The sequence below is a fragment of the Gossypium raimondii genome, chromosome 4 (genome assembly GCF_025698545.1).
Source record: "Gossypium raimondii isolate GPD5lz chromosome 4, ASM2569854v1, whole genome shotgun sequence".
In the NCBI taxonomy this organism is placed as follows: Eukaryota; Viridiplantae; Streptophyta; class Magnoliopsida; order Malvales; family Malvaceae; genus Gossypium; species Gossypium raimondii.
Genome location: NC_068568.1, coordinates 46,960,308 through 46,983,676, shown reverse-complemented (window position 1 = coordinate 46,983,676; position 23,369 = coordinate 46,960,308). Strand labels below are relative to the sequence as shown.

Genomic DNA, 23,369 nt, shown 5'->3' with positions numbered 1-23,369 from the left:
ATGCATTTGCTTAATCTGGTAACTTTTATACATATATTCACAAGCAGCTGAAAGAAAAACTAGAAGAAAATAGGGATGGGTTCCTTACTTCATCGCAGGAGACTCGTACAAGCCACGAAATAATTCCCACTTATTAACAACTTGAGCAGTGACAGGCATCAGCTTTGGCTGCCCGCCTGAAGTCCCAGAGCTGCATTTGATCAAACAGATGATAGAACTATTAGAAGGAACCAAACAGTACCCCGAAACACACAGAAACAAAGCAACAAATTCATGCATGCCTTAAAAAGAACCCTGTAATGGGTTCAGCTAAAAGGATATCTGATGTCTCCCCATTAGCAATCCTATCTATGTAAGGCTTGAGATCTTCATAAGTAACTATGGGAACATTTTTCTTAAAGAGCTGCTTCTCGGTTTGACCATGGAGGAATCCCCTTAAATACTCTGTTCCTGCATTTCGACTTAGTATTTCCCCCAATACCTCTTCTTGAATTTGCTCAGCATTTGTGGTCAGTTCCTCAATCATCTTCAACTCTCCTTCATACCCATTCGCTGCCATCAACCCTATTACTGAGATCCAGACAGCTTTTTCTGTTTTCTTTTTGGGGATGTTCTAGCTATTGGCAATGGAATCTCTACCTACGCTAAATATAATAAGAGATTCATGGGACTTGACCCACACATGTCGGCAGGCATAATAAACAATGTGGCATCAATGAAATGATTAAAACGTGAATTAGTAATATATTAAAACTAAGCGTGGATATAAAATAATTATAAGAAAGTTGTATTTAATGGAATTGAGTACCAATTTATGCCTCTTCCAATCTTCAAAAGCCAATGTAACAGCTAATTTTACGCCGAAAGTGGTGTAGTTGATATGATTTATATAATTTTGTGTCATCAATTATATCTTACTTTGTTTAAGGCTTTGTTTGTTTACCTGTAAAATATGTTAAGGAAAATATTTACATCTTTTTTCACTGTTTGTTTGATAGAAAATGAATTCTCACCGTAAAACCTTCTCCAAAACACGAGAAAAGAAGGCTTTATTTTAGGAAAATATCTAAACATTTTCATTTGGTAAGACATTTTCCAAAATTTTTTTCTTAAGCAGTAAACTAACCCAAAGCCTCTTTCCAATTCCCCCTTCCTTCCCACTCTGGTCTAGTGCTTGCAGTCAGCCAGCAACGGTTCCCAACACCAGTCGTCGGCATTCACCTTTGATTTTCCTTCTTTTTGCCTTTCGTTGTCGAAATTTTCACTGCACCAATCAACGATGGTGTTCATCTTCCTCTCTCGAAGGTAAGAATGAAAAAAAGGAAGAAATATGTGGTTGTTTTTTAGTAGCAACATGTTGTTTTGGCCCAATTGGTTGCTGGTTAATCCCTCTTTTATATTTTTTTATGGTTTTTGTTATTTTTACGTTTCATCTTCCTTGAACTGTGCAAGCTGGATTCTTGTTGGTGGTAATGGAATAATTAAGATATGGTAATGGTGGTGGTGGCTGAGGCACAACTAATGAGCAAAAACTCAAAGTCTTTAAGTTCACACATTATTTGTTCAAAATGAGATTAGTGGGCATGATTTTGTTTTCTTCCCTTTCTTTTTTCTTCCAATAGAAATCAATTTTGTTTTCCCCTCTTTCTTGGGGTAAAAAAGAACCTTTTTTTCTTATATAAATAATTGATTAGCTCGAATTTTGACCCATTATGGTACATTTTCTCTATTTACCCTTCTCTAATAATTGATCTAATGAATCAATTGCATGTTTTTTCTTCTCTTTTTGTATTCATTTCGATGAATTATTGTAAACTTTTAGGTAATTCAGATTCGTAATGCAACAAGATTTTGGTTAGTAATTTCCTGATAATCTGCTGCAGAAGTTATGGGTGTTATTGTCTTGGACATAATTTTGTTTTAAGTTAAAATGATCTGTGTTGACACCAATTTTTTGACAATACGGGATCGACTTGGATTTTGAAAATGAAAATGAAAATGGGAGTCGCTACCAATCCTTTTTGATGAGGTGTAATCGGAAGACGTCGAAAAGTAATTGTTTTTAATAAGCGATTTGATTTTATTAAAACAATGATTTTGGTCTACGAAATTCAGAAAAATAGGTTCGGGAGTCGGTTACGTACGAAATTAGTGTCTTAATGTCGAAGATTGAAAATTTTGAAAAGTTTTAAAAATACAATCCTTAAAAAAAACTCGAATAACATGGGTTAGAATTTAGGATTCTCTTGTTCTGAAAAAATATCACATCCAGCACGTTAGGATACGATACTTTAAACCCTCGAAACCAAGATCACCTTATGGTTTCCAAAACCAATACTTTGAAATTTTAAGAGTATATTTGACTATTTGGTCAAACGAGAAATCGAAACTCAGCACGTTACGGCATGTTTTCTCAAATTTCCAAACGCAAAATATTATATTATTTAGAAAAATTTCCTTTTTTGAATTTGGATAAAAATTATGAAATATTTAAAATAATATATATACAATTTGAATATATTATTTAAAAATTTACTTGAAATGAAAAGGGTCATACATAACTAATAGTAAATAACCATAACATGACATGCATAATAGAATAATTATATAGCCTTAATACTAACAAACCCTAATGCAAACATACATGAATAAAAGTAATGATACAAATGGCAATATATTAGTAACAGCAATAACGACGACAACCATAAAAATAACGAGCCCAAAGTTTTGAAAGCATATAAAAAATAGCAAATAAATAAATAAATAAATAAATAATGGAATAACATGGCACTAATGATGGTAAAAATAATATAAACAAGCCAATCAGATAATAATAATAATAATAAAATAAAAACTAATATAAGTTAGATTAAAAGTTAAAGACAAGTAAATAAATAAATAAATAAATAAAATGTTAAATGGAATATTTAATAAAATCTTTTTTATTTAAAAATAATAAACAACAATTGAAATTAAATATGTTAAGGATTAAACTGAAATCTGAATGAAATTTCGAAAGTTTAAATTGTAAACAAATAGAAAAAGGGGTGGTTTGGGACTAAAATGGGACACGCTCAAAGGATGAGGGACCAACTAGGCAATTTTCTAGCCTCGCAGTGCAGCGTTTCAATGCGGGCCAAAATGAAACAAATGTATAATTTATGTGGCCAAAATAAAAATAAACAATAGGGACCAGATTGCACCACGGCGCGAAAGCGGAGGAATCTATTGCGCAAATATCCCCCTAATTGAAAACAAGCGAATCCTCTCTGGTGGGTCGGGTCGTGCGTGGGTCAGAGACCAAAACGACATTGTTTTGGTCTCTGAACCCAAACTCCAAAACAGTGTCGTTTTCTAATGCTATAAAATCCAAAAAAAAAAATTTAAATCCTTCATTTTTTCTTTTCTTCTAAAAAAAACAAAACTTTCTCTCAACTCAAACCCTCCCTCAAAATCCAGCCTAGGTTTCCGGCCGTGGCCGCTGCCGTAGAGCCACGTGGCCGGTGGCTGGTGTTGCACAAAAAAAGTGTTTCAGCCTCGTTTCACAGTGCACTCCTAGGCCCGACCCTTTTCAACCCGAGAGGCCAAAAGAAAAAAAAACTATACCCCTTCTTTAAGCCCGATTTAGACGACGGCGCAAGGAGTTCCGTCAATGGAACCACTGGGCGATTTAGGTACGTTCCTATTTTCTTTTTATTTTTGTATAAAATAAATATAAAAAAACAATATATTTGAAAAAAACCTTTCAAAAAGTTTTAACCTTTTCTCTTTTTTGTATTTCTTTTTAATGTCTTCGTACAAAAAGAAGCCCCCATTTTTCTTTTTACAACATTCAACTTTATAGCCGAAAGAAAATAAAAACTCAATTTTTGCTATTGTTTAGTCTTGTCTACTTCTGCTTCTCTTGTTGCGTGTTTGCAGGTGACCGTGTAGCAGTGGCAGGAGGCGTCAGACGCACATAGTAGCAAGTGGCGCGGCGCTGGAGGAGGGACTAGGGTTCTGAAACCCTAGTTCCTATTGGGTTTGGGCCATATTTGTATTTAACAAAACCATATCTGATATTGTAAATAGATTCATGATCACAACAAGACAACTAATACCTTTGTATTTTCTAAAAGAGAACTTAATCATTGATTTTAGTATAAGTTTACGTTTGTTTGTTGGTTTGTAGATGTATTTTGATTCAATTGAATGATAGTGTTTAATTTTGTGTCCTAGGTAATCACTCCCGTTTTTCATATGTATTATACATCATTTGTTTGTTGGTCTGTACATGTATTTGTGTTGCTGTTACGAGCATTTCTTGTTTATACATTTTGAATTGGCTCAAGTTTTCTTATACTTCTTGCTCGTACTTATTGATTTGTAATTTCAATGATTGTTTTCTGACCTTGTTTGATTGATTCTCTTTTATGTCAGGCAGCTCGTTATTGCTTTAGTTAGTGTTCCTTTGTTTGAGATATTCCTTACGAAGAAGTGACATGGATGGAGTTAGAAGGATTTAATGACGACTTCTTTTGTAGTGTATTTGATTATCTTGTGGGTTATAAATCTAAGGCCAAAGCTTTTTTAACTAAAAGTACGAAGCATAGAAAAATTTGACTTCAAAAATTTTCACAAGGTTGAATATATTGATGCTTTAATATGGTGTAGTACTAATTATGTGGTCTAATACTAGTTATGGACTTGGAAAATATTGTAGTTACCATGTGATATACTACTAATTATGCACTTGGATAATATTATTAATTTGTAGTATTAATTGTGGTTTGGAAGCTAATTTATTATTATTATTTAATCTTTGTTTTTTATAACACAATTAGTAATCATCTATTCGCTTTGGTTGTTTTCAATTTTTTATTGTTAATATTCGAGCTTAATAATCCAAAGACTATGATATATTTAACTTAATGTATTTATTTATAAATAAATCATTGCAATATATATAAAATAAACTCAATTAAACAATGAAATAATAATAAATTCTCAAATGTTTGTTTTATTTAAAATAGTTTTCCTAAAATATTTTCAGGAAATCTGCCAAACAACAGAAAATATTTTACACAGATTCATCCAAACACCAGAAAATATTAACTTTTCTAGAAAAGTAAGTTATTTTTCAGAAACCATTTTTAGTCAACCAAACAGACCCTAAGATTCAATCCTGATTACTTTTTAATATATATATTAACTAAGGTGCCCTTTGTTGACTTTTGACTACCCTTATTTAAATAATGAATTTGGAACATGCTTTATTAATATTTAAATAAATATAATTATATTTATAAGAGAATGTTTATATTCATTCATATGTAAGGTAGCTTATTCACAAAGGTAGATAGACAATGCCTTTCTGAAGGGAGTGGGTAGTTCATTTACAATAATGAATGACTTATCCTCGAGAGGTCAAAACCCTTCCGAAAAGATTGGAAGGTTGAATGGGGCATGCCCTCCATGATGTGGATCGTTTGATTAGTACCTTGGTAGTGGAAAGCAAAGAACTACCTTCTCAAGTGATTTGCTATACTGACTCCTGTTCAAAGATAGAGGGCTATAATAAAGGCCAAATTACTAATAAAAGCACATTTTTTTAATAATTACGGAAATGGGCCGGTTTTTTAATTATTTACCGGAATGGGCCATTTTTCGCGAAATCGCAGCCACGTCAGCGCGATGTCGGGGTACATGACAGGAGATCGCGTCCACGTCACGATTTCCTTCCACGTCGGCAGGTCGCGCTGACGTGGACGCGATTTGCCCCGCGCGTGCCAACGGTAACTTTTTTTTAACTATATAAACCCCCCACCCATTTTATTTTCACAAACAAATTCTCTCAATTTCTTCAAAAATTCTCTCAATTCCCTTCAAAAATTCTCTCAATTGCCTTTCAAAATTCTCTCAAACTCTCAAATTCCTTCCAAAATCCTCTCAATTTCCTTCAAAAAATCTCCAAATCCATATTAAATTTATTTTTCCATTAAATTTCATTTTTTAAGAAAATTATACAATTTTTTTTAAATAATTTTAAAATTTTTAAAATTTTCAACAATGGCCGGATCATTGATTCGTCTTGATAGGAATCACATATCGGTGGAGCAAATGAACATGGTAAGTATTAAATTTAAATTTTAAATTGTATTTAAGATATTTTTATTTATGTATTTTTAGATATTTATTAATTTATTTTTTGTTATAAAAGGATAAAGATCGCGTATTGGAATGCAATATTCGGAATATGCATGCTCCTCCATCACCGTTAGTAGAGAACTACCTCCGGGAAGCGGGATTTTGGCACGTGGCGACGGTAGGCCGGGGATGCAAGTTGGAGCCGAAACTGATCAGTGCGTTGATCGAGAGGTGGAGACCCGAGACGCACACATTTCATCTTCCATGTGGAGAGTGCACTATATCACTTTAGAAGATGTCTATCTACATTTGGGATTGCCGGTGGACGGGCACCCAGTGACCGGGTCTGCCCAATCTAGTAATTGGGAGGCGGTGTGCTACGAGCTTTTGGGCGCCGCTCCGGATAAAATGGATGGAGATAAGGTGGAGATGGGCTGGTTACGTGCGACCTTCCCCGATCTGAATGAAGATTCAACCGAAATTGAAAGACTCCGATATGCTCGAGCATACATTCTTCAAATAATTGGAGGCTATCTCATGGCCGACACGTCACGGAACCGTGTACATCTAAGGTGGCTGCTAAAACTTGTTGATTTTAGAGGAGCCGGTGAATTTAGTTGGGGGTCTGCCGTCTTGGCAACATTATATCGGGAGATGTGTGGCGCGACGAAACTGAGGAGAGCAAAAATCGGAGGATGTCTGTCACTACTGCAATCATGGGCACGGTTTCGCTTTCCATTTCTACATCCTCGAGTGAACCACCCATAGACATTCCCACTCGTAACGAGGTAAATTTTATATTACATTTTGAAATTGTTATGTAGATTTTGTAAGAATAAAAGTATGCTAAAAATTTATTTAGTTAGGTGGAACCATCCGGCGAGTTATCGTGGATTACCGTCCGAACTTGAAGATATACGGCTTCTATTGGACCAACGGTCGGAAGCAGAAGTAAGTATTATTGCAAATAGATATTTCCATACATTCGCTAGTGGATTGATATTTAGTATTATGTATATAAGTAATATTTCTATCATGTTCATGTAGTTTCAATGGACACCATACGAGGATCCGGCAATCCGGGCAGTAATCCCGGAAGAGTTTTTACAAAACCCTAACTCTTGGCACGTGAAAGTGGTGTTGATCAACTACGCAACTGTGGAGCCCCACCAGACAGACAGAGTCCTACGACAGTTTGGATGTAGACAACCGATCCCTGCGGACCCTGAGGTGTTTGACGAGTACCACAAAATCGACCTTCGGCTATTAGGTACGGATTGGCCTAGATACTGGTCAGACTACACGGAAATGTGGGAAAATCGGCATGAGTATCTACCTACTCGGGAACAAATCATCGTTCCCGAGTTAGCGTGCGTTCCAGAATACATGCCATGGTTTAGGATCCATGGGAAGCCGTATTTACTTACGCCAGAGGAGAGGCGGCGGCAAATACGTGTCGGAAGGGAAAGGCGCGAGCCTCTAAATCCAAGGGGACAAGAGTACGAGGACAGCCCATCAACGAGGCCCAGACAGTCAGCCGGCTCATCATCAACGGCCATAGAAGCACCGTCCCCAACGAGAGCACCGACGCAGACACCTGATGCAGCAATTCAACAGATGATACCCACGCAATCGCCTTTCCCTATGATGCCAGGTAAGTTTCCTAGCCCTTATATGTACCTTAACCCGTACATGTATCCTTTTCCGAATCCTATGGCAGGTTGGAGCCAAATGCCCGGATCAGCTCCATTTCCTGTAATGCCGAGCGGACCACCGATAACTAGGCCATCGCCGCAGGAGAGGTCGCAAGGGGGGCTGTCGGGGAGCTCTCCTTTTTACCAATCGCCAGCAACACATGGCTTTCAAACTCCATCGCCGTTCATGATGCAAACACCTCCACATTCACTATTCTTTGAAGGTGGATCATCGTCCCAAGTCTGACAAGCGGATGCCGAACCGGAAGAACAACAATCACCACCCGAGGAAGAACAACCGCCGCCGGAAGCTAGAGGAAGGAGGAATCCAGCGCGTAACCGTCGACGGCCGCCATGTGGAACCGAATCCCCCGGTCATAGACATTGACTATCGTATTAACATGTATCAATACCCATGTAATGAAATAGAAGTTAATGACGATGTAATACACATAGAAATTTTTCCGAGTTTGTTTGACATTATTTGATTAAAAACCCTAACCTAACCTAATTGAATTAAAAACCCTAACCTAATTGAATTAAAAACCCTAACCTAACTTAATTGAATTAAAAACCCTAAAACCCTAACTTAATTGAATTAAAAACCCTAACCTAACCTAATTTAATTAAAAACCTAACCTAACCTAATTGAATTAAAACCCTAACCTAACTTAATTTAATTATAAACCCTAACCTAACCTAATTTAATTAAAACCCTAACCTAACCTAATTGAATTAAAAACCCTAACCTAACCTAATTTAATTAAAAACCCTAACCTAATTGAACCCTAAACCCTAAAACCCTAACTTAATTTAATTAAAACCCTAAAACCCTAACTTAATTTAATTAAAAACCCTAACCTAACTTAATTTAATTAAAACCCTAAAACCCTAACCTAATTTAATTAAAAACCCTAACCTAACCTAATTGAATTAAAACCCTAATCTAACCTAATTTAATTAAAAACCTAACCTAATTGAACCCTAAACCCTAAAACCCTAACTTAATTTAATTAAAACCCTAAAACCCTAACTTAATTTAATTAAAACCCTAACCTAACTTAATTTAATTAAAACCCTAAAACCCTAACCTAATTTAATTAAAAACCCTAACCTAACCTAATTTAATTAAAAACCTAACATAACCTAATTTAATTAAAAACCTAACCTAATTGAACCCTAAACCCTAAAACCCTAACTTAATTTAATTAAAACCCTAAAACCCTAACTTAATTTAATTAAAAACCCTAACCTAACTTAATTTAATTAAAACCCTAAAACCCTAACCTAATTTAATTATAAACCCTAACCTAACATAATTTAATTAAAACCCTAAAACCCTAACTTAATTGAATTAAAAACCCTAACCTAACCTAATTTAATTAAAACCCTAACCTAATTGAATTAAAAACCTAACCTAACCTAATTTAATTAAAATTAAAACCTAACTTAATTTAAAACCCTAACCTAACTTAACCCTAAACCCTAACCTAACTTAATGTAAAACCCTAACCTTAAGCTAATAAACCCTAACCCTAACATACAACAGCGGATTTGATAATCTTACTAACCATTCAAGAAATTGTAGTTTTACATAATGTTGGATTTCGTAAACTGTTTTGACTGGTACTAACATTTAAGAAATTGTAGTAATTTGATAATTTTACTAACAATTAATACAATTATCAATTAATAATTGAATAAAATGTAGCTTTTTCTATAATTGAATAAAAGGTAGCTTTTTCTATAATTACATTCAACTATTGCGATTAGGGCATGATCGACTTGAATGGCCTGGGTTCCTACACCATCCGCACAATTTACGTTGATCGTATGCTTTCTGGATATCCATATTGTTCCGTATTCTCTTCGGAGCAAGGTCGACCCTTCGACTATGACGTAATTCTCTATCCGTATGACTTAAAAGGAGCAAGAGATACGGGCGGCCACTTACATTCATCTGGGACCGGTGGGAAAACGTGTCTCCATACGTTGTACATGTTTTCTAATTTGTACACTTCGTCCACATAACTAAGCGGATCCAGGCGGAGTTTCTGACAGGCTACAATAACATGAGCGCATGGATAACGAAGTGCATCGAACTTCCCACAGTCACAAGTCCTGTTTCGCAAGTGTACACGATATTGCCCGCCAACAACACCTTGGTGCAGTATGTCGAACTCCGTCACGCGAAACCATAAATTGTCTCAATCGTGACACACAGCGTGCATGATGTTTGCCCTCGCCTTCGCCTTGTTAATTTCTTGAACTACCTTACTGCACCATACATGCCCACCCTGCATCTGGCCTGCATAAGTTGCTGCTCGCTTTGGAAATAGCGCCGCCAAACGGAAATATGTCTCTCGTACAACCGCTGTTATCGGTAGATGGCGCGTTCCTTTAAGAACAGAATTTATGCATTCCGCCAGGTTCGACGTCATATGGCCATATCGTAGGCCTCCGTCGTATGCTTGTGCCCACTGTTCGAAACGTATATTACAAAGGTAGTCTGCCCCTTCTATGTTTTGGGATCGCAAGATTGCCAACATCTCATGAAAACGATCTTTATTCATTTCATATCCTACCAATATAAGAACATAGCGAATATTTTATACCGCTTCTAGCAATAAAACTAATTCAATTTGACAAACGAAATAATACAGTTATACAGTAAATACCCATGTTGGTCACTTGTCGTCGTTCCGTCTTAGACGGATATTGCCTGTAGTAGTTCGAAGCAACGTGTCTCAGGCAATATCTATGGTGTGTACGCTGCCATAAGCTTCCCTCCCGATCAAATGCAGCTAGTATCCCGGCGCCCCGATCTGAAATAACACAGATATCAGGTTGGGGGCACACATGCATCCTTAACCTAGAGAGAAAGAAATCTCAGTCATCAGACGACTCCCCCGGTGTTATTGCATATGTAATTGGAAGAATTCTCCCACCGCCGTCCTGTGCCACTGCAACCAATAGCCGATGAGTGTACCTACCGAACATGAAGGTACCGTCAATTTGTACCAACGGCTTGCAGTACGGAAATGCGTCTCGGCATTGCTTAAAGGTCCAAAATAGGCGTTTGAACACTTGGCATCCACGTAGCAATCGGCCGTTGTAGTACGCATGTTCCGTTTGAAGGTCTGTGATGGCACCTGGGATGTATCTCTCTAGCACCTGACACCATTGCCATATTTCATTATATGAGGCGTCCCACCCACTATGCATCTTCTCCAATGCCTTTTGCTTAGCTATCCAAGCCTTGCGGTAAGAGGGCGTGTACCCCATTTGGCTACGGATATTGGCAATTATCACCGGCACTGAAGTTCGAGGATCTGCTTTTATCGTGGGTAGTATCAAGCTAGCCAACATAGCTGAATCCATTTTTGGATGATCTTCTGAAACACCTACAGAGGGAGGGAGTACATTAAATAATGCAACATTAGAAAATAAAAATATTATTCAGAGACATGCTTAATTGTACTTGCAGCACATGTATGTGGACCTCTGTACTTTTTTATCTCCCACAACCCTGTCCTCTTCCTTAACGAGGCGACGACTTTCCATGAATATGTGCTGTCTTACACCGCACACTTCGCCTCAAACTTTTCAGATTTTGATTTAACGACGTGGTAATTAACGTCGTTTTTGATGCTATGCTGTTTCAAAGCACCAATAAAACTATCCTTATTGGTAAATTGATTACCAACTTCAAGTTCACCGAGATCTACCCCCAAACTTGTACGATCACGCACCCGGTGTGGTAGATTTGGAAACTCTAACGCATCATCATTTGACAGATCGACATTATGCATGTGGGCTGGAGGTGAGTATGCTCTGAATCGTGGATTTTCTTCATCATCTGCACTCCTATCACCATCTTCACCTTCTGTTGGAATAGGCTCCGGTTCAGAAAATAATCCCACCTCTGCACCATCCGGCCCGGGCTCTCGAGGTGAATCAACATCAGAGTCACCTTCTGACCCACAATCATCTGCAGCGTACGACGTCCCCTCACCGGTTGATGTCGTAGGTAGTACGTCATACCTTCTTCTGGGCATTTGATAACGTCCCCAATTGGATGTAGATTGCCATCTAGTAGAACTTGATGCAGAACCCCAGCTCGTATTTCCTGCGTCAAACGTCGAGCCACCGACGTACATGTCCCATCCATCGACAGAGTGTCTTGGGGGGGAAGTGCATTCGACACCGCTACCGAACATAGGCTGTTCCGTATTTTGTAACACGCTAACCGAGTGTCGGCCGGGTCGTATACATCTCGAACACCGGACGAAGTACATCATTTGGCGGCGTAAAGCGTACATATAACTCAATATAAGTTGCTCGCTAGCAAGATGAGTCGCACCATTGCCTCCAAGCTACGAGCACCTTTTACGTCCGAATGAGTCATATGTCACCGGATCAACGAAGAACAAAATCGATCGTCATTGATGAACTTTCATTGGCGTCGTTCAAGATTTTACGCCTAATTCTTTTACAAAGTTCTGTCAAATCTATGTTTTGGCTAAATGACAGTCGCACCGTATTCTCCGACAAAAAAATAACACCATTCTCGGTGTGGCAAACCTCACCATCGTAGTAAATAACAGCACTAATACGTTCACTCATTTTGAAACTCTAAGTTTCTTAGCCTCTCTAAAATGTTTCTGCTGTGAGTTATGCATTCTATGGAACATTTTCTGCCTAATTTATAGCCTCAGCCCAAACTTGCTACTGTAGCAAAATCGCATCCACGAGGGCGCGATTTGACACTATTTGCTCAGAAACGTCAAAAAAATTATTTCCAACATGACAAACTGTAGCGAAATCGCGTCTACGAGGGCGCGATTTAACAATTTCTGCCTAATATAGCATCCTTGTATCAGCGATTTTATACTATTTGCTCAGAAAACGTCAAAAAAAATTTATTTCTTACATGACCACTATAGCGAAATCGCGTCCACGAGGCCACGATTTCACAATTTCTTCTCAAATAGCATCCTAGTAGAAGCGATTTCCCACTATTTGACCGGATACGTCAACTCGAAAATTTTTTTCTCAGGACCCCTAACCCCTAAAAAGCCTGCACCCTAAACCCTAAAAGCCAGAAAACACAAACGTAAAATCGGCGTCAAAATCGCGTCCCGTGCATCAGCTTCGTCGGTAAATCGCGTCCACGTCGGTGCGAGCTTGCCGACGTGAAGGAAATCGCTTCCTCAAGGACACGATTTCCTTCCACGTCGGCAGTCGCTACCGACGTGACGCGATCTCTCGTCATGTACCCGACATCGCTACGGCGTGGCCGCGATTTCGCGAAAAATGGCCCATTCCGGTAAATAATTAAAAAAACTGGCCCATTTCCGTAATTATTAAAAAAAAGGGCTTTTTTTTGGTAATTTGGCTTATAATAAACTTAATTTAAAAAAGAAAGTATTTTGAAACTGAAAGAGCTAATCAAAAACTCAAAATACTTCCTTTTCTTTTAATTATATTTAAAGTGACTCCCTTTTTAGAATTAAGTTTTAATAATAAATTATATTAATTAATAAATACAATAAAATAAATATCATTTTAATTTACATTTGTTTTTAAACAAGCAAATTTATTATTTCTTCTCATTTTAGTTAAGAATAAAATAAGGGATTAATTTTTGGTAAAAATATAATTTTTTATACCTTTATTTCATTTTTAATAATTATATTTCTACATTTACATTTGTTTTTTAAACAAGCTCGTTATGTCCTCGAATGATTCATAAGAAAATTACATGAGAATACGTTATAAAGAGCATATAAAGTGGTGTAGTGAATAATATCAGGGGGAAATTACCCTTCATCTCATCACCCAATTCTACAACTTCTTCCACTTAACCTACCTTATAGAGAGCATCAGCCACTACGTTAAGAAATATCCCAAATATGTTCTTCCATGCATATAAAGCCCTTTCATATAGCCATATCAACGTTCCCACAATGTATCAAACGATTCATAAGAAAATTTACATGAGAATACGCGTGTAACAATTGCTTGACTTTAAGTTCGAAACAAGATATTAATAACTTTACCAAACATTAATGTATGCCTACACAATAAAGTGAAGGATTATTCTCCTGAGTTTTTATACATAGGAAGGATTAGGTAATCTTAAACAAGAACTGATGCAAACTAATTATAACGGTGATTTGGGACTGAAATACTTTCCTATCACTCTTGAATCTAATATCTTCATGGCTTCCTCAGATTTAATGCAACTAGGTTTTTTGTATTGGCTCAATGAAGTTCCTTTGGACACATAGTAATCCATTAGTGCCTCAAAACTTCCTTGCTTTACCACCCTAATCTCCAAAGCTGCAATTATGTTCCTTTTCCTATAGATTTTATATGTATAATGCAATGACTCTTCCATTCTAGAGCAACACTCTACCATTATCTTTGGGTCAAGTTCTTTGCAATGCGTGCCTTCTTTTCCCTTGATCTCCCAAAATAATACATAGTGACCTGGTGCAGAAGAAGTATCAACGTAGCTAGTGTACTCTGTCAAGATGAATCCGAGTGGATCGAGAAGAGCCTTTGCTTCTGTCACAGCCTTGAAAAGGTCTGTTTCGCTTGTTTTTTCCTGATCAACACTTAGGATAACATTTTTCCTCTCCACAAATTGGAATTGAGGTGCATTATTGTAGAAACCACTCACCATAAGAACATCTCCAACTTTATATCGATATAATCCTGAAAGGAATATCATCAAACTACATTAGATCATTATCTAAGAGGTTAATGTAGGAACTAGGAAGCATAATGCAAACTAGAACATGGCATTTGATTAATTGATTATATTCAAAACAGGAACTTTTACCTGCACAAGTTGTGACAACTAGTTCATAACACTGACCAGCCTTCACATTTACAAGATCAACAAGTTCAGTATCTTCATTGTTGCTCTTCATTTCAATAGATCCATCACGTTCATTCTTTACTGGAAGGAATTCGAAGTAAGCCATGTTAGGGAGAAATGTGTAGGAGATATCACAAGGTTTGCATAGAGGTTCTAAGTTCATCCCACAAATAGCTTCCGAGCAAGCATATAAATCTGAAACTAAAGGGAGCCCTCTGCAATAGAACTCGAGTTCTGTAGTATACTGTCTCATAATGCCAGTACAAATGCACCAAATATACCTTGCTTTAGGCCATAACTTTCTGATTATTCCTTCCCATGATTTACAATTACATATAGTTTCTATCAAGTCAGCCTGTTCTGGATTAGGCTTCATGACCAATGATGCTGCATTTCTGCATCCTGAGTCGGTGATCCAATCGCTTAATCGACCTGTTTTTATGTCATAGCATAGCTCTTGCCAGTGATTTTCTAGAAACTTGATACCTCTTAGCACCGTAGATGCAAAGACTGAACCAACCTTGACAACTTCGTCTCGTTGGATTAAACCAAAAAGTAATTGACAGTATAAGCCCTGGTTGGGGTCTGGGCAAAAGATGGTCTCAACGGGGCTTGTGTAAAGCTTAGGCAAATTGGCTCTAAAATTACACTCGTTGTATATGCTCGTTGAAACAGATGCTGCCTTGAGGCCACTAGGAGTTTCAATCTCTGGTCTGGCAAACATAAGCTCCAGTCTTTTACCGGCTTGGTTGATGTCACCAAAGTGCCTTTAAAATTAGACGGATAAAGGCAAATAGTTAGTTTTAGGACTAAGTTGCCGTTGTAAATGCAAAAAGCAAGAAAAGCAACTATGTATATTATAGCTATATATGTACAAGTAGTATTTACTAAATACGGGTGTTACTATCTGCGTGGTATATTATACATATATTCATATTATATGTATTTGCTTAATCTGGTAACTTATATACATATATTCACAAGCAGCTGAAAGAAAAACTAGAAGAAAATAGGGATGGGTTCCTTACTTCATCGCAGGAGACTCGTACAAGCCACGAAATAATTCCCACTTATTAGCAACTTCAGCAGTGACAGGCATCAGCTTTGGCTGCCCGCCTGAAGTCCCAGAGCTGCATTTGATCAAACAGATGATAGAACTATTAGAAGGAACCAAACAGTACCCCGAAACACACAGAAACAAAGCAACAAATTCATGCATGCCTTAAAAAGAACCCTGTAATGGGTTCAGCTAAAAGGATATCTGATGTCTCCCCATTAGCAATCCTATCTATGTAAGGCTTGAGATCTTCATAAGTAACCATGGGAACATTTTTCTTAAAGAGCTGCTTCTCGGTTTGACCATGGAGGTATCCCCTTAAATACTCCGTTCCTGCATTTCGACGTAGTATTTCCCCCAATACCTCGTCTTGAATTTGCTCAGCATTTGTGGTAAGTTCCTCAATCATCTTCAACCTACCTTCACACCCATTCGTTGCCATCAGCCCTATTACTGAGATCCAGACAGCTTTTTCTGTTTTCTTTTTGGGGATGTTCTAGCTATTGGCAATGGAGTCTCTACCTACGCTAAATAGAATAAGATTCATGGGACTTGACCCACACATGTCGACACGCATAATACACAACGTGGCATCAACGAAATGGTTGCGTACCAATTTATGCCTCTTCCAATTTTCAAAAGCTAATTAGACATGTGTGTCTGATAAAATAAAAATATTTTTATTTTATTTTTTTATGAACAATTTTCAATTAATTAAAAGAATGATAAAATAAAAACCCAACAAAGAGAGGATAATTAGTAAATCATAAAAAATTTGTCTTTATCTACAATTTTATTTGATAAAATATTTTGTGGTACATATTTGATTTTTGTAATAAATGACATGAAACACTAACGCACCTTGAAATAAAAAATTGGGACAAATCCGAATCTCCACAAACTTCTCGAATAAATAAAATAATTTTTATATAGAGTAAATTATATCAATTGTCCCTACACTTTGTTTAAAATTATATTTCAGTCACTCAACTTTCAAAAGTTATATAATAGTCATTAACATTATCAAATTGTTACATTTTTTATCACTCTTCCTTTAAAAAAGTAACGATGCACCTTAATGTAAAGGGTTAATAGCTAATTGGTCCATGAACTATTGTTAAAAAATCATTTTGATATTTTTAAAATTTTCTTAATAATAATTATAAATAAATAATAATAAATAAATTAAAACACTATATAAAATATAAAATTTAGATATTACAATAATTCAGACAATCATTGTCGCTTTTAATAAAAAGAATTAAATGATGTATGTGAAAAATACTTTATTAATATTTAAATAATATAATTATTTTTATAAGATAATGTTTGTAGTAGAAGTATTTTTTAAAAGATTCATAAAAGCATGATATTAGAAATTAAAATGGAAATTAATGGTTCAAAAATGAAAATTAAATAAGATAAATTCCTTTTCTTAAGTAACATAAAATTTATAGAGACTAAAATAGTTAATATTATTAACATATTTCTAAAATTATATAATGTTTTAAATGGTGGGGACTAAATGAGAAAATTAAAAAGGCAAAAACCATTGATAGAATAAATTAAAAATATTAAGGAGTTTATGTTGCAAATAACCCTTCACGTTTCCCGTATATAAAAGGCATTTATTTCCTCTCTTATTTTCATGTTTAATGGGATGTCATAGGCCGTTGTATCAAAGCCTGTGATGAAATGCACGCAGGTTGTCCCATGAAGATCAATTAATTAAATGAAACTTATTTGACCCACTTGAATTAGCCAAATTCGTGGAACACATGAAGAAGTTCATATACTTAGTCTTGGTGGTCTAGTGAAACACTCTAGTAAAACTAGAGTTACCAGGGTAATTATTGTAAATCATAAGAGATAAAGATGTATAGAGTTTAAATCCCTTAAGACTCTCATTTTGTAGATAAGCACTAATCTTAATCGTCGATGTAATTTAATCTGTATTACTGGATCTAGGGAAGCTCAACTATAAATAGATGTTTTTCCCCTCATTTATAATCACTTCATCCCTTGTACAATATTCTTGAGCTAAAGAATATTTTTAGAGCATTTACTCAAACGCTTGGTGTGCTATTATTTTCTCATTGCTTTTTTGTTCGACTCAAGTCCCTTTATCTTTTCGAGTTTCTTTCGCTTTATTTCGTTGCCTTACAGAATTTCTGACAGAGTTCTCACTTTTTCAAGAGTAAGGCTGACTTAGACAGATTGAACAAAAAAATCGCCTAAGGCCGCGCAGTTTGCCAAACTAAAGTTTTAGTCTCGTGACAGAATAGGGTAGTTGAAAAATAAAAAAGAAAAACTTAAGTTTCCTTGTTTTTTTCCCTTGCTTCATTTTGTTGTCTTTTAGACCGGATTTTAATCAAATGCTAGAAAATTCAAAATTTTCTAGTTTTCAATATAAAAAAAATATCATAGGTCCTTGGTATTTATGTACTTTCTAATAGAGGTTTATTCAAAATACACACACTAGGTATTTTGTCACGAACTATCTTGGCTAAAGCATTCGCAACAGAATATGTTGAATGTGCCAATGATGCACTTGTATCAAGAGCTGTTGAATTCTCCTAATCAAAGTTTGCAACAAATCTTCAAACTCATGGCCACATAACTTACAGGAACTATCACTGCCCATACCCCATCTTACCTTTTCCACATTCGTGAGTAATCGTTGCTTAAAAACCAACCAAATGAAGGCCCGAACTCGTTGTGGTCCTTAAAACTTCCAAAGGAGTTTCCAAACGGCCTCTTTCGAATTCCATGAATCCTCTCTTAGTTTGCCATATGTGGTTTTCAAAGAGAAATAGCCTGTCGCAAAACACCCCTAAGTGATTCTATTAGGTCCTGGAGTAGGATGTGGTGGTGGTATTCTTACCATCTTTGCAATGATGTCATCAAAACAATAAAGACTAAAGAATTCAAGGTTCCAATAACAATCATCTGCGACCATCTCGCTGAGGGGACAATTCATGTCTAGATTCGTAGCAGAAGTGATATATTTTTCCAAAGCCCAAATCTTTTGGGATCTAAGGATCCTTCCAACAATTAATATATTTTCCATTCTCGATTGACCACAGCAAGTTTTCACGCATTAAGGGCCATACCTTGTGAAGAGAACGCCAAAGAAAAGAGGCTTGCCCTCTCGAAAGGAACTCTGGCAAACTATCTTTCACATTATACTTCAATCTAAGAACACAAACCCATAGAGCATTAAAGTTTCACTACACCAAAACAGGCTTTTAGCGGCGCTTTTTTAGGCCTTTTAGCGGCGCTTTGAGAAGTGCCGAAAAAAATGCCGCTAAAGAACGCGTCTCTAACTTTAACGGCGTTTTTAGAAAAAACGCCGCTAAAGACCAATACCTTTAGCGGCGCTTTTCCCACAAACGCCGCTAAAGAGTAAGACCTTTAGTAGCGTTTTTCTCACAAACGCCGCTAAAGACCAAGACATTTAGCGGTGCTTTTCCCACAAACGCTGCTAAAGACCAAGACCTTTAACGGTACTTTTTCCACAAACTCCGCTAAAGACCAAGACCTTTAGCGGCGCTTTTCCCACAAACGCCGCTAAAGACCAATAACTTTAGCGGCACTTTTTTCACAAACGCCACTAAAGACCAGGACCTTTAACGGCGCTTTTCCCACAAACGCCCCTAAAAACATGACTTAAAAAAATTTTAATTTAATAATATTTATTTCTATCATAAATATTATATTATGTTTTATTTTTAAAATTTAAACTTTAAACTATATACTTTTAAGGGTAAAAAATATTAAATTAAAATTTCTATTAAAATTTTAACTTTAAAGCTAAATATAAAAATTAATGAATTTAAATTAAGAAAATTAAAACAAGTTACATTCTATATTAGAATTACATAAGAAAATTGTTTACATTCTATATTAGAATTACATTAGAATTACATAAGTTCTGTTTACAAGTTACATTCTATATTAGAAAATTGTTTACAAGTTACATTCTCTCATGACCAACTCTCAAAATCAACTCTTTAAGGGATCTTTTTTCCCTTAACTCGGTGTAACCGAGTTGCAACAGGTGGTTTTTCCATACTTTTCTTGCCATCCCACATGTAAACATCACCTATAGCAGTAGCAGTTGCAGCCCAGTACTTACCAGCAGAAATGCTTACGATTGTTTTCTCACAAAGGGAATATAGCTGTACAAATTCATCCAAATGAAGTAAATAAAAGCTTCACTCCAGGGGAAGTTAAAATCAACAAAGACAATGGAATAGAACCTGTTGGCATCTAAGATGAGGATCTGAGGAAACCCAATAAAATAATGCTCCATCTTCAGTAATAGCCATGCTATGTACCATCCCGGCAGCTATTGCAACCACAGAACCCAAGTACAGTCAAGTCCCAGTTGCACGTAAAAGTTTCCTGAATGTTGAAAACTTAATATGACCATGTTTAGCTTATGCCAATACAAAATTGAAAGGAAAACACCATTAAACTTTCCTTCTGAATACTAATATATAACTTCGGCCTTGCTTGCATAACAAAAGTATAAATTGACATGATCTAAAGCTGATGAAAATTAAGAAATTAAAATAAAATGGACACAAATTTAACATACAAACCTGTTATTTTATATCTTCCTCAGATGCACGTTCTTGTTAGTTATTAATCAAAGAATATGCAAGTATTGTAGCATGCAGAATAAAAAATTTCATCAACTTACTACCAAGCAGCTCTATGATTGATAAATCATGTTATGATCTTTAAAAGTATGTTTGTTCAAAATGTAAACAATGACAAGGACATCTTAGTGAAAAAGATGCTGGAGCAAAACTCGGTCTTGTTTAGAGGAATCAAGTAAAAGGAAAAAGAAAACTGAGCATAGTCACCTGCTTAAGCTTCTCCTCTATTTCATAGAAAAGAGAAAGATTGCCAACATATGAATTTCTGCAAAGAACATAATACACGGATGTTAAGAGAAGTGATTTTTTTAATTTTAAAAAAAGAGACCGAACATGTCCTTCAGTGATTTTAGATATGAATAACATAAATGTTATATGAAGCACATGAAAGAAGGTGAATAAGTTAAATATACAAAATACATGCTTCTTTTTCTTTGCATTTTTGTCAATTCGGTTGATGATAAACAATCAAACATGAAGAAGAGAAAAACTACTAAAGACCCTATGAAACCCTCAATGAAAAAAACACAAAAAAGAATGCACAAGATAAGAAACATGGAATAAGCTTAACCTTGGATGGTCTCAAATAGTAGCTAATAATTAAGAAAGAATTACAGTCCCTATTGCACTTCTCTCTCTCTCTCTATATATATATCTATATCCATGAACCTCAAAGTTTATTACCATGGCTTACAAAATAGAATTATGAAATATTAAAAATACAAATTCCTTCAACAAAGCACATGCTTAATTTTCAGGAAGCTTTTACAAATGAAATTGATATCAGCAGAGAAACCGGATACAATAGTATGGGAGCTGTCCACTCACCTGAAATCAATCAAAGGACGGATATAATTTTGACCAAACATATAGTAGTCAAATGGCTCTCGCAGAGCTTTGTGGTAAGGTTCAAAGACATGAATATGACAAATACTGAATAAAAAATTATGTAACCAGCTAAAGAGCAGCTGGACATATACTGATTGTATCTATGTCCAGCTAAAGAGCAACCAGAAAAACCCACAAGATATCCGCATATCAGAATTAAATCAATAGAGGAAGCAAAGTAACTTAAGAGGTTGCATCTCCATTAGTTAGAAGACACACCACAACAGTTAACGTTAAATAAATTAGACCAATTAAATGATTCAATTTTAAGTAAAAGGATTAAGGCAAATTTCAATGATTCGATAAATTAAATTGAACTCTATTTGTATAAACTACATCAGCTGCTATTTCAGATTTATTAACGTTAACTTACCTAAATCCCATACTTGAAACTTGATGTTGTTGTATTGTACAACCTCTACATTAAACCCAATCGCTGCAAAAAAAAGAGTTCAAAAAAATGGTGCATCGAAGCTGTCAGTCATTTAGAAGAAAAATGAAAACCCAAAACAAGAATGATAAAGAAGAATTGAGAGAGTAGCCAGCAAAGGCAAACCTACTTGGAATTGTAGAGACTACCTCACCCATCTGAAGCCAATCTGTTGGTTGAGGCTTTTTTTATGTTTTCTTACTAAAATCCTCGATTTTTTATAATAATAATAATAATAATAATAATAGAAAAATCATATCAATTAAAAAAACAAATAGCTTTAATATATAACATAAAATGAACATAGTTATTAATTAATGTTGAAGTAAAAAGCTAGCAATAAAAATATTTTCCATACACACTTCTTCTCTTTGCTTCAGTGAGCAAAAAACAGTTAGCAAGAGAGTTAGCAAAAGTAGCAACTAACTGCTACCTGATTACTGCATACAATGTAAAATGAAACATAATATACTCCCCAACGCAAAAATAAATAAGAAAAACTCTTTGTTGGATCAATTGATTTAAGACACTAGAGTGATGGAAAATGTTGGCACATTCTTTGAGGAAAATCGGAAAATTTAAAGAATAAGGAACTACTTTATGTTGTTACTTTCGTAGTCTTCATAACATTTTCCAGCATCACCTAACATTTCCCCATTGACATTTCACGCGAAAAGAGGAGCGAGAGGAAGATAGAGAATTGCTGCCCCAAGCCATGCCTAGGGTTTTCTGTTTACTTTTCCTCTTCTTGTTGCTATTACTTTGATTGTTCGAAGAATTTGAATTGAAGCTTCGTTTCAAATTAGAAGAATCCGCACTCATTTTCTTCTTGGAACTGAAAGATCGTGAAATCGTTCAAAAATAAAACCACCGCCACAACCAAGAAAATAAAAAATCAGGAAGAAAAAAGAACAAAATTAGTGTGTATGGGCTGCAAAGGGCTGCCGATTTGGGGAAATTGGGGGGGGGGGGGAAATAAAAGGAATCGTTTTAGGGGAGAAATGGTTTGGGAAAATAAAATGAGGAAAAAAGAAAAGAGATTTCAGGAGGGATGAGGGGTCGATTTTGGGAAAAAAAGGGGGGAAAAAAAGAAAGATTTTCATTTTAAAAAATATAATTTTTCCATGTGTTTTATTTTAAATTAATGTTTTTAGCGGCGCTTCTTCAAATCCGCCGCTAAAGCCCCAAGATTTAGCGATGCTTTTTCAAAAATACTGCTAAATCCCCAAGCATTAGCGGCGATTCTTTAAAAACGCTGCTAAAGCCCCGAGCATTAGCGGCGCATTTTTAAAAACGCCGCTAAAGACCCGAGCATTAGCGGCGCTTTTTTAAAAACGCCGCTAAAGACCCGAGATTTAGCGACGCTTTTTTAAAAACGCTGTTAAGGACCTGAGATTTAGCGGTGCTTTTCTAAAAACGCCGCTAGAGCCCCTACCATTAGCGGCGCTTTTTCAAAAATGCCGCTAAATCCCCGAAAGGTCAAAAAATGACATCGTTGGGCTTAGGTTTTTTGCGGCGTTTTTAGAAAAACACCGCTAATGCTCAATCTTTAGTGGCGTTTTTTATCCAAACGCGCTAAAAGTGCCGCTAAAAGCCTGTTTTGGTGTAGTGTTTGTCA

At 35.9% G+C, this 23,369-nt stretch overlaps 1 protein-coding gene across 4 annotated transcripts in view; it reads right to left on the bottom strand.

The window, feature by feature from the left end:
- The window catches only part of LOC105779651 (indole-3-acetic acid-amido synthetase GH3.17-like), a 33,517-nt gene extending 17,221 nt beyond the window's left edge, over positions 1 to 16,296 (bottom strand). Inside the window, exons 1-4 of one of the 4 annotated variants that reach the window (XM_012603260.2) lie at positions 15,931 to 16,296; positions 15,738 to 15,839; positions 14,671 to 15,476; positions 13,782 to 14,543 (exon numbers count right to left, since the gene is read on the bottom strand). In XM_012603260.2, the coding sequence (XP_012458714.2) occupies positions 13,987 to 14,543; positions 14,671 to 15,476; positions 15,738 to 15,839; positions 15,931 to 16,208 (1,743 nt within the window). In that variant the 5' untranslated portion in view covers positions 16,209 to 16,296 and the 3' untranslated portion in view covers positions 13,782 to 13,986. Of the gene's footprint in view, positions 1 to 88; positions 191 to 281; positions 715 to 13,781; positions 14,544 to 14,670; positions 15,477 to 15,737; positions 15,840 to 15,930 lie in introns of those variants that run through there. The other 3 variants (XM_052629746.1, XM_052629747.1, XM_012603263.2) reach the window with 3 other exon arrangements.
- Positions 16,297 to 23,369: the final 7,073 nt, after the last annotated feature.